Source organism: Triticum dicoccoides, chromosome 2A (genome assembly GCF_002162155.2).
Source record: "Triticum dicoccoides isolate Atlit2015 ecotype Zavitan chromosome 2A, WEW_v2.0, whole genome shotgun sequence".
Lineage (NCBI taxonomy): Eukaryota > Viridiplantae > Streptophyta > Magnoliopsida > Poales > Poaceae > Triticum > Triticum dicoccoides.
In genome coordinates this window covers 753210784-753227612 of record NC_041382.1, presented here as the reverse complement: position 1 = coordinate 753227612, position 16829 = coordinate 753210784, and the positions used below count along the sequence as shown (strand labels likewise).

At 44.0% G+C, this 16829-nt stretch overlaps 2 protein-coding genes across 5 annotated transcripts; one reads left to right on the top strand and one right to left on the bottom strand.

Moving 5' to 3' along the window:
- Positions 1 to 4088: 4088 nt before the first annotated feature.
- LOC119356961 lies at positions 4089 to 6798 on the top strand. Of its 3 annotated transcripts, none has more exons than XM_037623944.1 (4): positions 4089 to 4230; positions 4309 to 4474; positions 6228 to 6299; positions 6503 to 6798. In XM_037623944.1, exons 2-4 carry the CDS (start codon positions 4328 to 4330, stop codon positions 6674 to 6676), a joined length of 393 nt encoding a protein of 130 aa, XP_037479841.1. In that variant the 5' UTR covers positions 4089 to 4230; positions 4309 to 4327; the 3' UTR covers positions 6677 to 6798. The 3 variants fall into 3 exon arrangements, with proteins under 3 accessions (XP_037479841.1, XP_037479840.1, XP_037479842.1); XM_037623945.1 differs by lacking the exon at positions 4089 to 4230 and adding an exon at positions 5144 to 6121 and having other exon boundaries at positions 4356 to 4474; XM_037623943.1 differs by lacking the exon at positions 4089 to 4230 and having other exon boundaries at positions 4277 to 4474.
- A 2145-nt stretch (positions 6799 to 8943) lies between these two features.
- On the bottom strand, positions 8944 to 13558 carry LOC119356960 (receptor-like serine/threonine-protein kinase SD1-8). Of its 2 annotated transcripts, none has more exons than XM_037623940.1 (7): positions 12218 to 13558; positions 11945 to 12094; positions 10300 to 10478; positions 10008 to 10218; positions 9677 to 9914; positions 9455 to 9602; positions 8944 to 9375 (listed from the first exon to the last, which is right to left on the bottom strand). In XM_037623940.1, the coding sequence occupies exons 1-7, from the start codon at positions 13536 to 13538 to the stop codon at positions 9073 to 9075; spliced, it is 2550 nt and encodes an 849-aa protein (XP_037479837.1). In that variant the 5' UTR covers positions 13539 to 13558; the 3' UTR covers positions 8944 to 9072. The 2 variants fall into 2 exon arrangements, with proteins under 2 accessions (XP_037479837.1, XP_037479839.1); XM_037623942.1 differs by having other exon boundaries at positions 11990 to 12094.
- Positions 13559 to 16829: the final 3271 nt, after the last annotated feature.

Sequence of the window (16829 nt, the reverse complement as noted above, 5' to 3'; positions counted from 1 at the left end):
TTCCGCGAGAGGCACGGTTGTGCTTTCGCGAAAGTCACGGCCGTGCCTCTAGGAAAGGAAAAAACAAAACCCGTTTTCTGTTTTTTTTTTCTTCCGTGAGAGTCACGGTTTTGCTTCCGCGAGAGGCATGGTTGTGCTTTCGCGAAAATCACGGCCGTGCCTCTAGGAAAGGAAAAATACACGTTTTCTGTTTTTTTTCTTTCGCGAGAGTCACGGTTTTGCTTTCGCGAGAGGCACGGTTGTGCCTTCGCGAGAGTCACGGCTGTGCCTCTCGGAAACGAAAAAAACGCTTTTTCTATTTTTTTTCCTTCCACGAGAGTCACGGTTTTGCTTTCACGAGAGGCACAGTTATGATTTCACGAGAGGCACGGGCGTGCCGCTTTCGGAAAGGGAAAAAACCGTGCTCCCGGTTCGGTTTTTTCGCCCGGTTTTTTTCGTGAAAAAAAAGTTCGTCAAAACCTATCAACATGGGATTTAGTTTTGGAGATCTCGACGCGAGGAATCCAATGGTGAAAATGGTTCGAGATTTGGACGCACGGTTTAAGAGATAAAACGTTTTGAATAAACAAATCTACGAAAAAAGGGAAAACTCCCAGGTTGCGACAAGTGGCGCGCTGCATGTGCGCCACTTGTCGCGACCTGGGAAAGTGGAGTGTTCTTTGCAACGAGTACTCCTTAATTAGTGATTTCGTTTTCTATGTTTGTAGTGTGTGATATTTTTCTTTGTGGGTCGGAAGTGGAAAGAGGATCAATTGTGAAATACGAAGCGACTCACCCCTTCTACACAACCACTCATATATATTTTTGCTTTTTGTTTAGGGAAACTCATATTTTTTTGCTGTGTTGTGTGTGCATGTGAGGGGGGGGGGGCATTCTGATATTCCTTTTTGCTGTAATTCCTATTTTAAAGTCAATACATGGTGAAGAAATTGCATAAACACGTACCAACCAATAATTTTCTATTTTTTGATACTATTATATTTTTCCTCTATTTTTTTGAAATTCACCAACTTTTAAAATTTCATAATGAGCCTCAGTTGCAAGTCCATTATTGACATGCAACTAGGCCCAATCTCTTTTTTCTCTTCAGTTGCAAGTCCACCCAGCCAACTCACCTATTGTGACCTACAATATTTTCCTTCTTTTCATCATTCTTCTTTCTTTTTCTTGGAATGGTTTCATTCAATTTTTTTTCTTTTTCCTTTTTTCTTGTAACGGTTTTGTTCAGGTTTTTCCTTTTTCTTTTTCTTTTTTCCTTTTTCTTTTTATGTTTTCTTTTTACTAAATGCGCGAACTTCTTTTCGAATTCATGATTTTGTTTTCTAAAATTGATGAACTTTTTTCAAATTGTGATTTATTTTTCAAAATTGATGAACTTCTTTTTAAAATCAATGATTTTTTTCAAATTCATGTTTTTTCCAAAAAATATAAAAAAGTTTGAATTCATGAGCATTTTTCAAATTTTGATGAACTTTTTTCCAAATTTGCGATCTTCCAGGAACTTTTTTTGAATTCCTTGAAATTTTTGAATCATGAATTTTTTTCAAACTCCTAATATATTTTTTCAAAATCATGAATCTTTTTGGATTTTTTGATCTTTTTTTAGATCCATTATTTTTAAAAGTCAACTGGTGATGAACGATTGATGGGCCAGCAGTTGACCGGTGCGCATGTAGTTTTTCTTTAGATAACAGTGCAAACGAAGTCGCTGTGTGGCCGAGTGAGCCACTAGCAGCGCTTGTTGGGCTGGCCACGGCAGTGGCTGCGTGAGCGCCAGGTTCTAGAACAGGCGCCTAAAGCGTCGTATAGGAGCTCCAAAAACGGGTACGGCACTGGTCGTTGCAATTTTGCCACTCTCAATTCTCTTTCCCGTTCACTTTTCGTTCGTAGCAAGCGACACGTTTTTTTATTTTCTACTTTTCCATTTCCTTTTTCTTTATTTTCTTTCCCCTTTTTATTATTTATTTATTTGTATGAAATTCATCAACCTTTGTAGTCTCTGTGCAAGTCCATATCTCAATACTCAACTGAGGCCGATCCATTTTTATCTCAATTACAAGTACATCCTATTTAGTGAGGGTCTGATCATTTTTTGTCCTAATTACAACTGCATCTTGCCACGCAACTGTGAAGCCTATCTTTCATCTGTTGTCTTAGTTGCAAGCACACTCTGGACACACAACTCTTAGAATGTGTGGCTCGGGTGCTTCTATGGTCGTGTGGGCGGCGTGGAGGTTGGGGTTGGCCGTTTCATGGCGGTGGTACGGTAGATCGGCGATTGGCCGCACCCTGTTCGAAGGTAGAGTGTGCTTGCCGGAGGGAAATCCATGTCTAGCTTTGGCCAGACCGACGGCGGCGACATCCATGGGCATCCTACCCTTCTTGAAGGCTCTGTCATCAGGCCCGGCCTAGGCTCGGCCCATAGGCCGGGCAAACGGGGCGCCCGCCCTGGGCCCGGGGGAGGCAGGGGCCCTGGGCCAAGTAGTATTCTTGCAGGATGCCCAAAATATACACGAAAAAAATTAAGGCCCAACCACCCAAGGAATCGATCGCACTCTTTCCGCACTTGACCCGCGACTCCTTTGCTTCCCCAGTCGCAGGCCCAACGCGGTCGGCAATCCCTACCGTGCCTCTCCGATTCCAGTGTCGTGGCCGGCCATTTAATGGCGTGAATTCCACCCGCAAAAGAATGGCATGAATTCCCTGATCAGCTCTCCTTCCTTCTCAATGCTCTGCTCGTTCCCTAGACTTTGAAGAGAGACCGAGAGGGTAGACGTTTTTCTTTACCGAAAAAGGGTTGCCCCCCGCTTTATATTATAAAGCAAACATCACCACATACATCCGAGCGAACCGATACAAACACACCCACCACGACACACAGCACACACCCAAGGCAAGATATAAAGGTACCGGGCACCGACACACCTTTCGGACGACAACCAAGCAAACTAGAGATGAACCAAGAAGAACTACTTGGAGCCACCGAGGAGGGGTGAGACGGACAAAGACGGACCAAGGACTCTAGGACGGTGCCTCCCAGAAGTTCTTTCCAGTAATTATGTTCCTTAATTCAGAGATTCATTGATAAATAGCTCTGCGCAGGATTCCACAGCGCACATCCACCAAATCTACATGGGTCTTCTTCTGCTCTTCATTGGATCCGAACGTGGGAGAGTGCTCAGGCTGGAGACTAGAGAAGGGAGAAAGTTTATTCACCTCATGGCGTTGTATTTTTGTTCGTGCTGATTACTGTGGCATACGGATCAAGTCATCTACATCCATCATTTCGTTTCCAGGTGCTCTTGACCCTTGTATTCACCATTTTCATGCAGCTTATTTAGTGGCATGTCTTCAAGAAATTATTTGTCTGGTAGTGGAATCCCAAAAGGGATCAATTGCTAAGTCCTTCGAAATTAGTAATTCTTTGAGGGAATCTGCATGTTTTGATCTTCATAGTATAAACATGAAATAGTCAGATTGGGGAGGATCCAGAAACAAATGTAAGTTGATGCATTAGTTTTAGGCGAAGTATCAAGTGAAAACTGGAATTCGGTGCAAATCTGAAAACTTCCATCGTGGGACCTTGGATCAATAGCGAGCGGCAGAGATCAAAGGTGGGAGCACTAACCAGCCACTTAACTCCATTTTTCACATAACCCCCTCTTTCAGTAATTAGGTAACTCCATGTCTTATTCTACCCGTTCCTATCCTTCCAAGTTCTAACCCAAATCTCGCCGCCGCCTCATCTGACCTATGCGACTGCGACCAGGCGAGCCCCTGCGCGATGGCGGGTGCTGCACCACGCAATGGTGATTCGGCGGCCTCAGCGCTACTTCAGGCAACGACCACCCGGCGCCCTTGGGGCTGCTCCGACGCGACGACGAGTCTGACGGCCTTGGGTGTGTGCGTGTGTTTCTATCAGCTTGTATTTTGATCATTGCTTTATCTACGAACACCCTTACTTGGTGAATGTTCGTCAAGAGGGGTGACATTTGCAAATGTTTTGGTGATATGTTTAGTTGTTTATGAGATGACAGTCTTTTAACATACATTTTCTTGGAAGATTCACCCCTTTTTGGGTACGGGAAGGAGCTGCAATGGTGGTGGTAGGCGGAGGACGGGGCTGAGAGGAAGGAGCTGCTTCATGGTGGAGAGTGAGTGTCATCTCGCGTGGAGTTTTGAGACAGCGGAGGAAAACGATGGCGCGGTGGGCATCGCCGGTGACGTTTGGTAGTGCTATTCCTCTGCTTCAGCTTATTTTTACTGCCAGACACGTACGGCCCACTTACTTCGCTTTGGACAACACAGTTGTTAGCGGGCCACCGCAATGGCAACGCCGCCGCCGCCGCTACCAGCGTTCGTGTACCGGATCAGCACGGGGGGTGAGTGGGCGGAGCTTCAGCGCACCGGCGGCACCCTCGGCGGCGACCTCGACCGCTCCACCGGCTGCTTCCACCTCAGCGACCTCGCCCAGGTACCCCCACAATCTCTTCGATTCCTTCCGTCTTTTACCCCCGTCCTCTCCCCTCCAGAAGTCCAGATCTCTCGGCTCTGTCAGATGTGCACTCTGCTTCAGATTCTAGTGTAGATATATTGTTCTGTCAGTAGATCCCCCCTGTATTGCTTGATTTGGACATGGGGATTGACCATGGACTCATGAGTGTATATGCTGCTGGGAGGTGCCATTTCCTGTATGATTTCATTGCTTTTGTTGATCTGGAATTGCGAACCCTTCTTCTCCTGTTGATTTCCTGGGTGGGGTGTCGCAGAGCTTCGGGTTCTTAGCCTCGTCCAGATCTGGGGCTTATTCCTCTGGTTATGCCAAATACAGTAGTCCATACTGTAGTGGATGTCTTTTCTAATGATCCGTAATACACTAGTTTGGTACTACCAAGTACTAATTTCTAATGATCCGTAATACACTAGCAAGCAGTTGAAGAGTGATTCATGGAACGAGATGTGGATCAATGGCGTTCAAAAGACCATTAACAGTATAGCATATTGCACCAAAATAACATAAAATCCGGCAAATTTCTTCTATTGAGAAATTAAATTGGAAACGATGTGTTTTTAGGCTCTTTTTTTTAAAAAAAAATCGGGGATAAGAAGGTAGGCCTCATTCTACCTTATATATTCCAAACAGGACGAAGTCTGGGGTTCAAAACAAGTTACAAAGCAACATAAATAAAGCGAGGAAACAGAAAGGGGAGAATGGTCATTTTAGGAACGCTACAAGGTAGGGCCGAACACTCTGCAGAAGAAACCAAGAAATCCTTCAGAGAATGGTTCTCAATTCTGTTGCTCCATAGCTTGGCCATGCTCGCTTTCTGTTGCCGGGAGACAGCCTGAGGGATGAAAATATGATCACAAATCTGTTTGTTGCGGACCTCCCAGAGTTGCACCGTGCGGGCCGTGAAGATCATGTGCCAATGAGGGTCATCAGGCCTGGCAGTCTGCATGAAAGAAAGAACGGAGACCAAGGATTCAGCCAGTGGTAGGAGACCCAAATCTGTGCAAAGATCATGCGTCAGCTTGCATCACAGGATGATATGGTTAATTGACTCAACATCGGGACAACAGTCACAGAAACAGTACTGAATATTCCTCCAACTCCTGTCATATTTTCATGTGTATTCAATCTTGCTCTGAAAGCAAGCCAAAGAAACACAGGATATTTCTTTGGGATCACAGAGCACCAAATGTATTTAGCAGGAGACCAAAAGACAGCACGCGTTGTGAGTAGCCTGTAGAAGAAAGCAGTACAGGGCGGTTTGCAATTTAACCATCCCAATCTCAGATCACTCTCAGAATTGTGGTCCACCACTTGAATGTCACAGATAATTTGGTGCAGTCTATCTAGTTCAGCAGCAGCAGGTGTGGACAGGTCAGGGTGCAACTTAATGTCCTGATACCCACTAAATTGCGAGGTGACCAAACAAAGCGATCGATGGCAAAAGAAAAATGGGATGGAAACAAGAAAGCAAACCACCCAGATGAAATCCACTGATCAGTCCAAAAGGAGATGTGCAGACCGTCTCCCAATGAGCATGACCTAGCATCCTGGACTAACTGGATAAAAGGGCCATCAACCATTCACTTTCTTGAACTGTCACATGTTCTGGTATTGTAATATCTGTTGAGCACTGGTGTGCGTGCGTGTGTGTGTGTGCGCGCGCGCGTTAGTCCTTCTCAAAAGTAAAGTTTATTTAATCTTTGACTTGGTGTAGGTGAAGATGACACTAAAGAATTATTTCCGTGGGCAAAATGATCTATACCTGCTACAAATTGACACTGCCAAGGTATTAATCTTTAAACATCCATTTTATTTCTTCTCCTATCAATTTATTGTAGCTATTGAGGAAACCAATTTTTTATATCTTTAGATCTATATTTACTATGGTTAGTGTACTTATCTATACGGGTGTTAGGACACATGCATAAATTGCCACCTATTGATGCAACAGCATTTACATGTACACCTTACTATCCATGTGTATCTTAGATTGCAGATGGCTTAATTTATGAGGCAGCTGATGGCTGTAACTACTTTCCTCATTTCTATGGGCCTGATCGGAGCTTTGCACCCCTTCAACTAAGTGCTGTTGTCAAGGCAGACAAAATAGAGCTGGCGAACAATGATTTTACTTGCAGTCTACTTGATGGAGCGGCCATCTAATTCTAATGTGTAACTGAAGGTCTCACTCTTGGCCCTTGTTTACATAATTTTCTTGTAAGCTCCCTGTCAAATTTATCAAAGACAGTCCACATGCTTATGATAGTACACAAATTTAATGTCAACCTGGCCATGAAATGGTAGTTATGTAAGGAAACAGTGCGCATAGGCGGAGCGGAGCCTAGATGCACGACCGAACGCCGGATGCAGACCAAATAAGAAATTAAATGTCTAACCAAAGTTTGTACTTTGTGTCTCTCGTTGCTATCTACTTCTCCTGTTGTCTCATAATGTAAGATGTTTTTTTGATACTAGTGTAGTGTTAAAAAAATGTCTTACATTATGGGACGGATGGAGTAATTAGGTCTCTTTTCAGTCCCTAGGCTACATGTAGACATGTCCTGTGCTGCTCTAAGACTTGAAGCCCCTTTACCCGTCGTGGTGACCACGATGACATCCTGCCGGCGGCCGCCGCCTTCAGCGCTGGAGCTGGCCGGCATGGTTGATTGAACTGAGCGACGCCGCACCTTTTCCATTATATGTATTTGAGAGCGCTCAACGGGCCTCCCTTCGGCCAATTTTGGGCTTTTGCTACGTAAGCACCCACGAGAGACCCCTAGGCAGGCAAACAAGCATGGAGTTCTATATGAGCCGGCTCAAGAGTGTAGCCCACTAAGCTTAATTTTTTCAGAAGTTTTGTTAAAAAATATATTATTGAATATTGTTTTAAAATGTTTTTAATATTTAAAGTTTTATATATTACGAATAAATTAAAAACTGAATGTAAATCTTCATATGTATATAAAAAAATAACATGAGTTGGGCATTTTTTAAATCTGAATGTAAATGTTCATCTCTTGTTTAAAAAGTTCTTATGTACAAAAATATTCATGTATTTAAAAAAATATTCAGGCACCTACATGTAAGTGTTCATGCATATGAAAAATAAATGATAATCACATATTTGAAAATTTTCGTGTATACAAAAGTTGTTCATCGCACATCTAAACAGCATTCATCCGTACAAAAACTATATTAATACTCCTCAAGTGATGTTGAGCAAAATGTTAGCCCAATATGCAACGGACTAGGGATCCCACTTTCCCTTTTCCCTCTTGTTCCTTTCTTTCTTTCTTTCAAATCAAGAGTACACTGTCAAAACGGGAGTAAACAAAAATTCAACACGCATGAGTTCTTTGACAGTATTTTGCTAAATTCTCACAATTTGGTACCAATTTTGAGCTGAACAATTTCTATAGTAAGCAAACAAACTAATGGTATTCCCTCCCATTCCAATGAATAAGGTGTGCACACATTTCAAAGTCCAACTTCGAACCTAAATTAGACCATTAATATATATATTTTGACTTAAAAAATATACCATTGAAACTTCTTTTGAATACGAATTCAATGGTATAATTTTTGTCACATGAAGCCCACATTTGAGTTGTCTAAATTGTGGTCAAACATTAATATTGGGATATGTGCGCATCTTATTGCTTGGGATGGAGAGAGTAGCACGAACAAAACAAATGATAGTATAAATTGTTCCATGTGTAGACACGTATGAACATTTTATTGATCAAGGTGAACAATATTTCTAATTTAGCAAACAAAAAATAAGCACCATAACACACACAAAAACTTGAGCTGCCGAAAGATCTCCCATGACGGTCATCCCATCTTTTCCTCAAGGTGGTCGTACCATAAGGCGGCGATGCCGATGATGTGGTACGATGCCAACAAGGTCTTTGTTGGACTCCTGTGTGCATTGGCCGAGGAAGAACATACTGTATCTGGTCAGCAAGGGTTGATGGTTGCTCTCACCGTCGAACGTGAGGAAATCTGTTTTCTGGAGGCGAGGGTTATAGATGGAGAGCGTGAGGTAGTAGTCATGGAGAAACGGAGTGCATAGTCGGTAGTTGCGTCAACCTACTGCCGTTAAAGGGTCGGAGCCAAGTACACGTCGGAGGAAAAGAAACAAACTCCAACTAAATTTGGATATAGCAGGAAAACATCTTCTGAGTCAAATATTTCCATATCCAAACTCTATTTCAAAATTAGTGTCGTACCAAATCTGAAATTCTAGGAGTTACTTTTGTGTCTATCATACCGCTTGCCTTGAGATCCCTGTGAATTATTGTGACTCCTGAACCTTGATGGAGATAAAGAAAGCATCGAGTGTTGGATGTCAAAGATTAACCGTGTGCAGAATTTTCAACTAAAAGCATTTTTCTGCCGGTATTGCAGCAAACGTAACCTCAGTAACATTGCTTCAACCGAACAATCTCCTTTCTCTTATATTGTAAAAGCTTACAGTTAAGTACATGACTGAAATCTTACAGTGAAGTACATGACTGAAAAAAGGGAAATGGTTTACACATTAAATTACGGAGTATCTACCGCCCTTCGAACATCGTGACACTCATGTTATTCATTGAGCTGCTGGTATTTTCCCCTGTTTCTTTTGCTTCAGAGTTCCTGTATGCAAAATACACAGGTTGTCTTGGGGTTGAAAGTTCCGTGGTTTCATTCTCTAACATGAACACAACTGATGACATGAGTGGCCTATTGTAAGGATTATCTTGCACACATAAGAGCCCTATATGAATACACCGTAGAACTTCAGTTGGTGAACAGTTACCAGCAATGGAAGAGTCCACCATATCCATTGGCTTCCCATCATTCCATAAGTTCCATGCCTGAATCAATTGAATCAAATTCCTATAAATTACTAATTCCATCAGAAGTGTGCACAAATTCGCATTAAATTGTACTTACATAAGCTAAGAGGTTTGGAAATTCTGAGAGGTGAGGTAAGCTAATCTTCAGACCACTTATGATCTCCAAGAGTAGAACACCAAAGCTGTAAGTATCGGACTTGACAGAGAAGGCGCCATCCATCGCATATTCAGGAGACATGTAACCACTGCGTCACAATTCAACAATAACTTTAAGAATAGAAAAATTTAACGAAATAAATATCTTGCACGAATTACTCACTATGTCCCAACAACTCGGTTAGTATTTGCTTCTTGTTGGTCACGACCAAAGATTCTTGCCATACCGAAATCGGATATCTTTGGGCTCATATCCACATCTAACAAGATGTTGCTTGATTTAAGGTCTCTATGAATTATGGTCAGCCTTGAGTCTTGGTGGAGATAAAGAAGTCCTCTAGCTACCCCTTTGATTATTTGAAACCTTGTTGGCCAATCAAGGACATACTTACTTGCAGCGTCTAGCAAAACAGTACACAACGTTGTTATAAGTATGCAGCTAAGCTCTGTTAAATAATGTGTTAGCTTTTATCAACACGGAAAATTGAACGTACCAAAAATGAAGACATCCAAGCTTTTGTTTGGTAAGTACTCGTAAATCAGCAGCCTCTCATCTTCATGAATACAATAACCAAGAAGCCTGACAAGGTTCCTATGCTGCAACTTGGCAATTAGAACAACTTCATTTCTGAATTCCTCCGCTCCTTGTCCAGAACTCTTACTGAGCCTTTTGATAGCGACTTCTTTTTCATCTTCTAAGATTCCCTACAGTCATTTTTATCATTATTAAGGTCAACAAGATTGTTTTTATGTTATACATGCTGCTGGGTGAGCTTATTTTGTTACCTTGTAAACCTTCCCAAAGCCTCCTTGTCCGAGCATGTTCTCGTTCGAGAAATCATTTGTGGCGGTAACAATATCTCTAAAGCTAATCAATGGAAGCTCGATATTTTCATCACCAATTAGTTGGTTTGAAGCTCCTCCTAGGATCGACTTTGCCTGGACATCCTTGTTTCGACGGTTGCCTAACAAGAAAAGTTGAAATATTGTTTGTCAGTAGTTCTCATAAGAGGTAATATCACAGGTGATGCTTAAACTTGCCACCGATATTCACTTTAGTGCTTGAAGTTGAAAAATACACCGAACTGGTTTCAAAACTTGACGCGAGCGTGCAAATACAGTGCTAATCCTAATAATAGACGATTTTACGCTGACGTGGCACCATAGTTTGCTTAGCGTGCATAGACAACCTCGCCCTAGCAAACTGGAACTATTGGCCAGTATGCCATACGTTTTGTCGTGCCTGTTAATGAAAACAGATCCTTTTTCTTAGAATAATGAAAACATTTCCTGTTTTTTTAGATAAAGAGACACGTATGTGGGTTTTAATCAGCTCAGCAGTGCAGCCCAGTTTGCGCATGTTAGTTTCATTTAGAAATTTGTAAAAAAGTTTGTAAATTATAATCACAGTAATAAAAATATTCACATATTTGTTTTAAACGTATCCTATAAATAAAATGGTATTTCTGATTATAAAAATGGACGTACAATTTAGAATTATATAAATATTTTCTATACTACAAATTCAGAAATATTATTTTAACTACATAAACCTTTTAATAGTTACATGTACATTTTTACGATTCATATTGTTTAAGAATTTTCAATAATGTAAAATGTTCATAAATATGCAAAATTTAAAATTTCAGTTTATAAAAAATATTCAATCCCAGCTATATTTTAATTATAAAAAATATGAATATATGACACGATGAAAGTTAAACACATGTTTCTCGCAAAAAAACAAAGTTATACACATGTGAATATTAATAAAATTGTTTCTACCTATAACTTTTTTTCATTTAAGCATAAGCCAAGCATGCATAACTTTTGGAATTTACTCAAAAAATTAAGTTTTTTATAATTATTTTTGCATATACTAAACAATTTAGAAAATTTATTCACTAAAAGCTTTAACTATAAATCACATGCAAATAGCTGAATATTTTTTAAATTACATGAACATTTTAGTTATTTAATTTATATGTATTTATAAAAAAATTGAAGCACAAATATTTGAAATGTATTTTTATTACTGTGATTATAATTTACAAACTTTTTTTAACAAATTTCTAAAATCAAACTAACATGCGCAAACAGGGCTGCACTGCAGCAGGTTATTAAAACCAACGAACGCGTCTCTTTATCTAACAAAATAGGAAATGTTTTCATTATTCTAAAAAAGGATATGTTTTCATTAACAGGCACGAGAAAACGGCGTACTGGCCAGTAGTTCCAGTTTGCTAGGGCGAGGTTGTCTGTGCATGCTAAGCGAACTAAGGTGCTACGTCAGTGTAAAAACGTCTACTAATAGGATTAGCACTGTATTTGCACGCTCCTGCCAAGTTTTGAAACCAGTTCGATGTATTTTTCAACTTCAGGCACTAAGGTGAACATCGGTGGCAAGTTTAAGCACCACCTGTGATATTACCTCTTCTCATAAGTGCCACAACAATGTTGCATCCTGAAATTCTACCCCTGAACTTGCATAACCAAACAAGGCAGATGCACATCAGTACAAGCAGACATGCTGTGACTGGTAGCAAGATCTTCAACATACCCCATCTCTTCTTATTAGCAGCTGAAGAAATACATTTCAGAAAGAAAATAAACAGTTATACATGACCAACTAAATTTCAACAAGAGCTATCACAGATTAATCCATTGGGCAACATGATCCATCCAAAGTCCAAACTGCACGTACCTGCTAGTTCGGATTTTGCCAGCCTCACATAGAGATCCTGGCCTTTGTCGACGTACCGGACGTCGACGATGTCCCCGACCCAGATGACGCAGCCACTGCCACCGCCGCCTCCTCTGATGTCGGCGGCGGCGAAGGCCACGCAGGAGCAGTTGGCCAGGCACCTCGCCCTGCATCCCTCCAGCGTCGCCCCGACGTCCACCGTCGCATTGTCAGTGTCAGGGAGCTTCACGCCAGACACCACCACGAACCCGTCCGTGGTGGCGCCGCCGTCGCGGCACTGCAGGGGCACGTTCCTCCGGCAGCCGGCGGCGGCCTCCCTCATGGACCAGTGCGCGGGGGACACGGGCACGTACCCCTGCACGCACCCGCAGAAGAGCGTGGCCGCCGTGTTGACGTTGCACAGCCCGAAGGCGCCGCACTTGGCGTAGTCATCGCACACGTCCCTCGGCGCCTGCGCGAACACGTTCCACACCCGGCTGCCGCCGTCCCACGCCAGCCGCTGGATCACGCCGGCCTCGCTCAGCACCAGCCGCGAGAAGGGCGCCGCCGCCGTGGCGTTGAACACGTAGGCCACCTCGTCGGGCCGGACCACCACCTGGTTCGTGAACATGTCCGAGTAGGACGCCATCTCCGGGACGCCGCTGAACCACAGCCCGTTCCACGGCCCCGTGCGGTACTTCTTGACGTCGCCGCGCCACGACACGCAGTCCGGCAGCCCCCGAGTGTCCATGGCGCGCCGGCAGTCCCCCGTCGCCGGGTCGTCCGGGGAGCGCCAAGACCTGAGGGACCACTCGGCGCCCGTCTGCGGGTTCCTGCCCAGCCGCATGCCGGCGATCAGGGTGTTGGACGGGTGGTCGAACGACTGCCACAGCACGGCGCCGCTGCCGCCTTCTTCTTCGTCGTCGTCGCGCACCACCACTAGGTTGCCGGACTCGAGCAGCCGCGCCTCCGCGGACAACGAAGAAGAAGTAGCGCCACCGGTCGTCGTGTTTAAGGAGGACCACGCGGTCCGGCCGGAGCCGTCGAGCAGGAGAAGCCTGCCTGCCCCGTCGATCTCCAGCACGCCGGCGGTGTCGTTGAGCGGGCTGTCGCGGTTGGCCACCCAGACCACGGCGTCCGTGGACGCGGAGAACCATATCCCGACGTACCTCCTGTTGGGGACGCCCGGTGAGAAGAACCCTAGGGTGAAGGCGCCACCAGCCGAGACGAGCGTCTGGCCGTCGGTGATGTTGCGCCGGCCATCGTTCAGGGTGTCATCACGAGATGAAACGCCCGCGGCCGAGCAGGTTCCGTAACAAAGTAAGAGCACGGAGACGAGCATGACACGAAGCTTGAGGAACATCGTTGCAGCAGTTCGCACAGCTGAGCGGAAGAGGCTGCTCCGCTGCTGCTATATATGCTTGAGGCAAAGGAGGAGAAGCAGGCTGTTGATGAGACGAGGACGTGATCACTCTGGCGGCCTACGTACGTGCACGGGAATAGCTAGAGCATGCGCGCAACTTGCGTGGTCGTCTATGGCCGACTAAATCGACTTGGTCCAACAAGCACAAGCATGCCACGGCCGAAAGAAGTCTAACGAAGTCATGGATTGTACGTGACATGCTTGCTAGTTTGTCAAGGGAAGTCACGTGACTCACATCCACTAGCCATGCCCTTTTTTTCCAAGGCTAATGGCGTCCTTGAATTCTTTGACCCCAAGACATGGAAATTATACACTAGTACACAGGACTGCATCGTTAGTTCATCTTGTCCAGTTGGTTAGTTAACATGTGGACCATGTATATGCAAGATGAGAAAGGGTACTATGGCAGCAGCCTCAACTTTAGACCTATTGCTCTGGATCAAGCTTCAAAATATCGGATATCAGGTTCGTGTCGGTTTGGCTTCGACATATCGAATGTCGGATATCGGGTGATATATCGGACGATATGTTGATATATCAGAGAAAACATGTCTAGTTTTTTTCATTATTCTTGTTCAAAACATTTATTTTTAGTAAAACAAAATGTATGATGTCAATGCTTTAACATAACACTTTTAGATTCCTAGTTTATTAATTGTTGATTAGGAATCTATTAAGGAAAGATTCACAAAATGCTTACTCTATGATTAAAAACAATACTATATATGCATTTGTACGAAACATTGTGGATGATTTTGATAATATCTAATGAAGTTGTAAATGCATAATCTTATGTTACTGCTTTACAATAAAGAATTGTTGTCATATACGTATCGTTCTATATCGGTGGACATATCGGGCCAGATATCGGCCATGTTGATCGATATTTCGGTCCATATCGGACAATATGTTTGAAAATGATAGCTATAAAATGATGTGTTATGTTTATATCAATAGAGCCCCAAAAGTGATACATCAGCACATCAGCCTAGATTTACTTGATTTAAAGGCTTGCTCTGGATGCAGTAGCGGAGGACGGATAAAATTTGAGGTGGGGTGAACTCTAAATGATAAAAAATGTATGATACAACACCGAAGTGGTTCATACCTACGAAGCACCGATACGGCGACATCGGTACGGTGATAGGGATACAGGGACATGGGATGCAATAATTTATAGAAACAGTCATACGACAATACAACAAGTATATATAAAAAGTAAATAATTTGCTTCACTTGTGGGGTTAACATTTTTTTTCTCTAGCAAGTTCTTGTGGTTGGTTGTTTTGGTTTGGTTTTATCCGCGTTGGCTTGGGTTTTAGTTATGTTTTGGCTTTTTTTATATGTCGTACTAGGCCGCTGTTGGAGACGGTGTTTGTTCTAAAAGGAGAGCGAATTTGTTCGGTGCATGGTGTCCTACATGTTTTAGTCTCGGCATGAGCCAGTGATGGTTGTGTGAGCCCCTTGCGAACTCCTATTCCACGTGGAAACTATCGTATTGCTTCATAGCGCTCAGATGGGCCGGCACGAAGCTCCTTGCTTCGCTCAATCGCTTAGTTTTTTTCGCTCCTTCCATTGCATTGGTAGAAAAAGGGCTTATTGTCCCGGTTCGTAAGCGTCTTTTGTCCCGATTCTGGAATCGAGACTAAAGGGTCGGTACTAATGCCCTGTCCTTTTAATCCCGGTTCAATCCAAAACCGGGACAGATGGGCCTCCATGTGGCCTGTGCGCGGAGCCCAGGCAGGAGACCCTTTAGTCCCGGTTGATGGCACCAACCGGGACCAATAGGCATCCACACGTCAGCATTTCTGTGGCTGGGGTTTTTGTTTTTTTTGAAGGGGGGGGGGTGTTTGGGGGTTTTGGGGGGTTAATTTAGGTGTTTCATATATTGTGTTAGCTAGCTATAATTAATAGAGAGAAGTGTCCTCTCTTATGTCCGTGCTTGGTCGACGCTACGTAGTATACATACGTATAGAGAGGACTAGACACGCTAGCTAGCTAGTAAGCAAACGAAGGAAATAAAAGATCGTCATGAACATATATGCATACAGAGAGAAGTGATATCGACCACCTCTCCTTCTCCGAGAAATTGGTCGAACAACAAGTTCTCGTATATCTATCTGACACTACCGGCTACATATATACAATAATTATCTCTTACAAATATAATCATACGGACTCAGGGTCCACATAGTATTCCCCGTCTTCAGCGATCACGTGGTCAAGAAAGAATGCTGCCAATTCCTCTTGATTTGCTCGCATGCGAGCTAGTGCTAGGAGTTCATCCCGCTTCCGAAACATCTAATTTAAAGAAGGGGGTCAATACATATATATGAATGAATGAAACTCAACACAAATGATGGTAATAAAATAAAATTGTGAATGTTGTTATTTACGTACTTCATATTGTTCGTCAGTGTAGCCCCGCTCACAGGTCGTGTGGCGGATGGACTCGCAAACGTAGTATCCACAGAAATCATTCCCTTGTTCCTGCCACAACCACTTTACAAGAAATAAAGGTCAATCAAACTGATAAGCAAGAATGCCAAATGGTATTGATGAAACTAGCGCTTGAATCACTAGTAGATGCGCGGAACATGCTACTATAGTACTTCCCAACCGCTCTGCTTCGGCAAATTTCTTTCCAATAATGCACTCATAATTTCCTTTCGACGAAGACTTGGGTGGTTTTGTCAGGGCAGCCAGAGTGCGCTTCGCTTTCACCGGATCTACCTTCTCCTCCGGAAGTGGATGTCTCTTTGCTTTAAACCCTTGAAACCAGTCATCCACTTCGGTTCGTGCGATCTCGGCGTTCTCCTCCGGGGTCCTCTCGTATGGTAACTTCTCTAGAGTCTTCAGAGAAGGACCGAATCTGTATGTCCTCCCGCCTCTGGTTGTACTGCTAGACGCCGGCCGAGCAGACGGAGCGGTTGTCTTCTTTACTTGCTTACGAGGCGGAGGAGAAGGACTACGACGCGCCGGAGCAGCCGGAGCGGCGGCAGGTCTCTTCCGCCCTTGCTGACGAGGCGGAGAAGGAGGAGGCTGGCTGCTCGGGCGCGTCGGCGCAGGCGGAGAAGGAGGCAGAGTGCCGCCACGCGCTGGAGAAGGAGCCGGTCGAGTGCCCTGATCGTCACTCGCCGGAGGAGGAGGCGGTGGAGGAGCCGGAGTGCCCTGACTCGCCGGAGGAGGAGGCGGTGGAGGAGGCAGAGT

Coding starts and splice junctions, on each gene's coding strand:
- LOC119356961 (XM_037623944.1), top strand. CDS start 4,328: ATGGCAACGCCGCCGCCGCCGCTACCAGCGTTCGTGTACCGGATCAGC. Junction 4,475..6,227: donor ACCTCAGCGACCTCGCCCAG/GTACCCCCACAA, acceptor GACTTGGTGTAG/GTGAAGATGACACTAAAGAA. Junction 6,300..6,502: donor TACAAATTGACACTGCCAAG/GTATTAATCTTT, acceptor TGTGTATCTTAG/ATTGCAGATGGCTTAATTTA.
- LOC119356960 (XM_037623940.1), bottom strand. CDS start 13,538: ATGCTCGTCTCCGTGCTCTTACTTTGTTACGGAACCTGCTCGGCCGCG. Junction 10,479..11,944: donor TGTGGCACTTATGAGAAGAG/GTAATATCACAG, acceptor TTTTCTTGTTAG/GCAACCGTCGAAACAAGGAT. Junction 9,915..10,007: donor CTTGGATGTCTTCATTTTTG/GTACGTTCAATT, acceptor CTGTTTTGCTAG/ACGCTGCAAGTAAGTATGTC.